Source organism: Cryptomeria japonica, unplaced genomic scaffold (genome assembly GCF_030272615.1).
Source record: "Cryptomeria japonica unplaced genomic scaffold, Sugi_1.0 HiC_scaffold_223, whole genome shotgun sequence".
Classification (NCBI taxonomy): Eukaryota; Viridiplantae; Streptophyta; class Pinopsida; order Cupressales; family Cupressaceae; genus Cryptomeria; species Cryptomeria japonica.
In genome coordinates, this window is record NW_026729045.1 from 210225 (window position 1) to 217544 (window position 7320).

At 35.1% G+C, this 7320-nt stretch overlaps 1 protein-coding gene across 1 annotated transcript; it reads left to right on the forward strand.

The window, feature by feature from the left end:
* The first annotated feature begins 3091 nt into the window (after window positions 1–3091).
* LOC131058038 (germin-like protein 8-2) lies at window positions 3092–4012 on the forward strand. The gene is made up of 4 exons (XM_059215698.1): window positions 3092–3218; window positions 3317–3501; window positions 3670–3819; window positions 3935–4012. Exons 1-4 carry the CDS (start codon window positions 3092–3094, stop codon window positions 4010–4012), a joined length of 540 nt encoding a protein of 179 aa, XP_059071681.1.
* The last annotated feature ends 3308 nt before the right edge of the window (window positions 4013–7320 follow it).

Below are 7320 nucleotides of genomic sequence, written 5' to 3' on the forward strand. Positions count from 1 at the left end.
AATGCACAATTGATTCAAAGTTATCCCTCGCTCATTCTCTCTCCCCCTCTCTATATATTTATCTCTTCTATCTCTATCTATTTCTCTCTCCTCTCTCTTTATCTCTTCCTCTCATATCCATATCCCTATTCTTCTCCATATCTATATCAATCTCGATCTCTATCTTCCTCTCTATATTTATCGCCTAACTCTATCTCCTCACTCCTTTATCTTTCCCTCACTCTTCCTCCTCTATCTCTCTCTTTATATCCCTATATCTCCCTCTCTCCTTCTCTCCCTATTTCAAACAAAACATAAGAATATTGGTAATGGAACTCGATTATATTCCCGGTTTAAGGGTTTTGTTTGATTGCATTTGTCCGTTTAAGTAGATGCATAGTTGATTTGGATCTATAATTTTTTCAAATGTTGAGACCTTTGTTGAATAAATAATATCATTTACTAAATGGTTTGCTAATTTATCTCACGTGTTGCACAAATATATGAAAAAATAGATCAATTTTTTTTAATAATCATTCCACATCTATTCGGCGTACATATTGCACACCAAGGTGCAATTGCTAGTTGTATATTCTTGACTTTTCTATTACACCATATCATTCAATAAAAAAGAGAATAGCGTTGATGGAAGAACCACAATCATCTGTAACCGCATAGGCTACCCATGCCTATTTGTATCACCTCCACATAGAAAAGTACCTAAAACCATGCTCTCTACATTAATAAACATTTTCTTACTTATGCAAACCATGTCATTAAAGGGTCCAAAAGTATAGGGATTCATTCAAAAAATATTCCTCACTTAATTGCATCCAATATTAGATCACTCCCGGTGTCCATGCTCTTACATGGATGTAGATTTACCTTTCGTATTAGTCATTTGTGGAAACTCAATGGGGAATTGGAGATTGTGAGTGTGGTATGAAAGACAAGGTAAAACCTATGAGAGATATTAAAAAAAAATGTACTCGAGTAGTTATCAAGAAAACTGAGATTATACTAGCGTAAAATATGACCAAACTGTTTTATTGACTTGCTCTTCTATAATATGAACCACTTATTATAATCATGAATCGATCAGGTGTAGAATTTTATTCCCCCTCTCACTCTATTTGTTCCTTATATTCGATTGTTGATCACTTTGATTTCTTAATTGTAAAAAGTTCATTAGTTAGCCACCCTTATCCAAAGAGAGTAAAAAGATAATTCTTGATAGGTAAACAAGGGATCATGGAACTAAACGTTTCCCAACCAAGAATCATCCCAATATATCACTTTTAACGCATTTTTTACTTCTCAAATTGAATATTTTTTATAAACTATTTATAATTGTCATATTATTTGATATAAAAGAAAAGAAAATTCAATCAATATAAATAAAAATAAATAAAATGAAATGTCTAATCAATATGAAATACTTTTCTCATATATTTGATTGAAGTAAGAGGAAAAAAATAATCTTTAATATTATATTTTCCTATTTAGTTACCCCAAACAACTAATTCATCAAAACATTAAGTTAAAAAAAATATTAAATAAACATATATCTCACAAAAATAATAAAAAATAAATCATCTAAATCAACTGTATGTACTTTGTTAAAAGGAGAATCGAGAGGACAATGCAGTCAACTGGACGAAAAGTTTTGGTGTCGAAAAATGGAAATAGACAGATCTCAAACATTAGAAAAAGTAGTAAACCTACTTTATTAAAGAGAATTCACTCACCTAAAGGTAAAATTTTGATCTCCAAAACTGCTAGAAAAGACACCTACTTCATTTACAACAATGCACTTCATTTACAACAACACACTCACCTAAAGATTAAATTTTGGCCGAGTTCAACTGTAGATGGATGTGAAAGAGACAATCTAAGCAACGCACTCAACGCAACATGAGCAATGTTTTCGCACCCATCAACAGTTTGAGAATGAAGGCTCTTTTCTCTAAAATATCGCGGTTTACATTCATTATAGTTATGAGTATTGGAAGCGGTACGATTTTTAGTCACTGTTGTACCTTGACCCAAGGTAGTTCAAGATGCATTCAAACTACTCACCCATGACATTCTGAAAATCAGACATCAACGTCTTAATAAGGTTATATCTTATAGAGGTGATGGATTCTAGTGAATTGTAATGTCAAAACCGGATTCTATTTCCGCTAGCCATCTACCCTCTAGGGTTTGGAAAAATAAAACGATCTTAAATAATTCTAAATACTAGATCCCTTGGACAACATGGTCTCTTCCAAGATGGGATTCTCAACACCACCAAAAAGTTTTTTTTCTTGTAGAATACCTCTCCAAAATCTATCTTCTTATACATTTATCCTCCATAAATTGGTTCTTATGTTTGCATATGTTGTCTTAAACCTATAATTTAGGTCTCCAAAACTGCTAAAGAAAAGTAATACACCTACTTGACTTCAAAATTGTAGATGGATGTGAAATAGATATTCTAATCAACGCATTCAATGTAAAGTAAATGAACATAAGTTATTTTGAGCAATGTTTTTCTGTCCTAGAACATAGACAATCTGAGAAATAAACATTGAATAACATAAATTAATTTAAATGACGAGAGATAAAAATCTCATTGAAAAAGGGTACAAAGCATGGACAGTCTTTAGGCCAATATCCAACTCCAAGAAAGAAACTTTCCTCTCATACCGATTCTCCCACGGTGGAGAAAGATTTATATATTGTTTCCTTTGAAGAAGCCCACCGTTCCAATTAAGTCTAAACAATTCCACATTACTAAAATGATGGCGATGGCGAGAATACGTGTAAGGCAGGAGGTAAGTTGATCTTGAGATAGGCATACGCAGCAGGGCAGGGAGAAGATAGAAAATTTCAACGTTAATGAAAGGATGGTGAGAATACATCTGCGGTAGCAGGCGAGACAACCACATGCAGTAAGACTTAGTGTGACGTAAGGAAAAGAGCAACAACTCTGGAAGGATCCGTGAAATATACGGAGTCAAGATGAATTAGTCTTTGCGGAGAGTTATGGTTTGGGCTATATAAAGCGTGTAATGGGTTTGTAATAGACATTCATATCCTGATCTCTTGTGTCTGCGTTTCTATTACAATGGCTAACCGCATGATTTACTTCACGTTGGGACTTTTTCTGTTGATATGCTGTTACAGCGACAGGGTCATGGCAGGGGATCCGGATCCCTTGCAAGATTTCTGCGTTGCAGATGAGGAAAGCAACGGTGAGTGAGAATATTTATACATAAACAATGATAATGATTTGCTTATTAGACGAGTCGAGTTACTAACAGACAGATTGATTTGATCTTGTTTTAAACAGTTTTGGTGAACGGGTTCGTTTGCAAAGACCCAATGCAAGTTTCAGCAAACGATTTCTTCTTCCGGGGACTTGGGCAGGCAGGGAACACCGACAATGATGTGGGCTCCAACGTAACGATGGCGAACGTTAAACAGATACCAGGCCTCAATACGTTTGGAATATCGTTGGTCCGCATCGACTACGCAGTGGGTGGAATAAATCCTCCTCACACACACCCAAGAGCCACCGAAGTTCTTGTTTTACTGGAAGGCCAGCTTCTTGTGGGTTTCATTGACACCAGCAACAAATTTTTCAGCAAAACTTTGGAGAAGGGAGATGTGTTTGTGTTTCCAAAGGCACTTGTTCATTTCCAGCAGAATGTGGGGCATGAAAATGCAGTGGCCATAGCTGGATTGAGCAGCCAGTTTCCCGGAGTTCAGACAATCGCCAATTCTCTGTTTGCGGCGAATCCCCCTCTCCCCGATTCCGTTTTGAGCAAGGCCTTCCGCATCACCCAGGAACTGGTGAATTACATTCAAAAGAAATTCGCATACTAAACAAAACAAACAAGAGGTCTCCCAATGAAGACCGTCTTTCCCAATTCTTTTTTCTCACCGTTGAATAAAACTATCATTTTAGGGTTATTGGCGTCCTCTTGTGCCATTCATAGCATCTGTTTTGGACATCAGCATGTCCTCATCATATTCCAAAGATTGAAAATTAACCGTTGAATAAAACTATCATTTTAGGGTTATTGGCGTCCTCTTGTGCCATTCATAGCATCTGTTTTGGACATCAGTATGTCCTCATCATATTCCAAAGATTGAAAATTAAATATTGATGTCGTTTTGTCCCTTTGATGACAACATTAAAATTTCACTTTGCTGTAACACATTTTAAGGTAAGTTGTAAGCGCATTTTGAATATAATTTCCAATATCTCAAGGTATTTGTTGATTGATACGAAGAAGATAAAAGTGTCGTCATATTGAGAAATTGGCAATCGCATTTCCATCAAGAATAAGATAATAGATATAACTCATACATTATCAGTGAGATCTGCAAATATCATAATCTTCTACTTTTGCCATGCATTTATAAATGATCTAATAAAATAGAGCTTCATACATCAGTTCATTCTAAAGCTTCACGACCTCTTCTTTCATGCCTTCGATGTCTATATAACCTATGTCTTTGAAGCTTGCTCATTTTCATTCTATGCAACTACTGCAGATACTCAAATTCTTAAGAAACTGCAACAATAATGTCTTGAGTTGATGAAAAACATAGTACATGCTCACAACAAAAAAGAAGCATATTTCAAATACATAAATCTTATTCAATCAACATACTCTTTATTAAATAGTCTTGTGGTATTACAGGGGTGACATATTGTTATAAATCACAAAGGGGTGCGAAATATTATGTATAACATTGTAGGCACAAAATTTGACCACATACAAAATTTCAAGACAAGTGGAAGGTGTAGATGTAGAAGATACCAATTTTGGCTTTCTGAATGTTCACATCAGTAGCATAGTGCATTGGATCGGCACATAAGTGAAGAGAACAAAAATCAGCGATGGTGAGATTAGAATGGAATATTCGATTTGATTATCGATCGGTTGGTATTGGAGAAAGTTTTCTACATGATTTATTTAGGGGAGTGCTAATTTGTTTTAGACAAGTGCATGTATTTTATTCCATATTTGATAGCTAGGTGCATGTTTTTTATTCTAGGTTTTGATTGAGGTTGACAAGGAAGTGAACGCTATTTGGTTGCATAGTTTAGCTTGGGGGAAGACATTGAAAAGAGAGACTATAAAATAATGAAGATATCAATCAATAGATTTGGATGAAGAAAAACGTCGAGTAATAAGATGGTGCAACACTTGGAAATGGAGATTCTAGATTTCAACTCATGGAAACATAAGTTTTGTCATTGGAGAGAATTAGTCAATGAGCGTAGAACTCGAGCATATTGTTAAGCAAGCTCTTTCCACAAGAATACAATATTGTACGAAATTACATAAGTGCTAGGTAATGTCCACTTTGTATTTAAGACTCAAATTGAGAAGTTGGCTTGTGAATCTTGCATTTAATTGATACTAGAGATGAGGGTACAACTCCATTCTTTTCAATATTTTTTATTGGGTTACACCAAGGAAAGTTCTAAATCACTAGTCACTATTTTATATTCTATTGAGTCCTACACGCTTACTTTCATTTTATGCCACCAGTATGTATATGTGAGCATTTAAGAAAACATATAAAGCACATTTTAAGTGATAAAAACACAACCTTTGCTCATATCTACAAATAGAAGCCGAGTTTAGTTACATGAACCACACGAAGCATTACACTCCTTGCGCACTCCTGGTCTTATGGAATTAGAGGAGTCACATTATGGTATGAAGCATAAAAGGGCGCGAGTATAACATCGTTGGTATTTACATGAGAATGTACACAATTGCAAGACAAGTGAAAGATGTAGATGGAAACACGTTAGAAATAAAAATGTCTATTTTTTTCTATATCAATGTTGGTTTCAGTACCACCAATTTTATACCAATACAATATGGGATCATACCTTAAAAAATGTTGGTTTATGTAGCATATATAATCATACCATCTCATAAATCAATGTAAACCTTGAAATGGAGGAAACAAGATCCTACGATTGACCAATGTAAGCTAGAAGATCTTAGTTGACACAACATAATTAGTAATAAGAATAGGACTAGTTGTTGTCTTTAAGGAAGGGATACGAAATTAGGTTCCTGTTCCTTTTGTTGCATGAGATGGAGACAGTGAAGTGTCTATAGATGAACTAGTCTAACAATGGTAAAATGACTAAGTTTTATAGAATGTAGTAGATACAAGATGAAATATAGAAAGAGTAAGACATATCTGAGATGGAGACATAGAGAGGAAATTGGGACTGTAATATGAAGCTAATTGTACTAGAGAGAAACGTTGGAGATCCGTGTCTAAAGTTGAGGGAAAATTGAGAGATGATCGAAAATGAAATCGACAATATTTGATCACTTGCCTCTTAAAAATATGGGTCAATGACTGCTGGGTGCCCTGTTCTTAGGGTTTTCGTTCAATCAATGTTTTGTGATGCCTGCTAATGTCTGGTCTACTTTTCTTTAACTTTCTTGTTATCGGATTTGGACCTGTAGATAGAGAAAATTGGGAGAAATGGTTATTTCATATAAGGGATTACCTTATCCAAACCGCGTATTAGTGTTCTCTCTTCAACAATGATAATGATGAGATAGGATGCATGCCCCCACAAGAAAAGAGGCTAAGCAAATGATAAATGGTGAAATGATGACACCTTATCTTAGGTACGAATTACATAATACACTTGATCATAATTGCTATAGCATATATTTCAATGATTGAATAATCAAATTGGGACTTCTTTATCGTTTCGCTCCCTGAATGCTTGATTGACTAGGTTTTTTGGTTTTCTATATTGAGTACATTGATTCCTAGAATGGGAAAGGGAGTTGTGTTTATATGAAGTTCACACCTTTTCGAAACATTTTGTTGTGATGGGACAACAAAACAAATTAGATTCATGCAAATTACAAGGTCCACTTTCATCTCTCAACAGTTGAGCCTATTTTAGCAAAATAGGGGTGTTGGGTGCACTAGTCCTTGAAAAATGTGCTAGTTAAAAGTTCACCAACAGGGGAAATAACCTGGTTTTCCAAAGCAATCTGAACATTAGGTACACACACGAATAAACCAGGCACACACAAAAAAATAGAAGAAAACCACATAGAAAACCATGCTGAAGAAGACCGTAGTCTACAAAAGGATAAACACTTGTGCAAGAGAAAACTCGTGACTTGTGCAAAATCGACGAGCTCCAAATGACCTTTTTGTGGGTTTGAGCAATTTCACTTACTATAGATTAACGTTTGCTCGCACCTCCATGAACCCAAAATAGCCTACGCCAATTTTTCAAGCTATGTGTTGTTAGTGTATGATATTCTAACTAGAATATTCTTC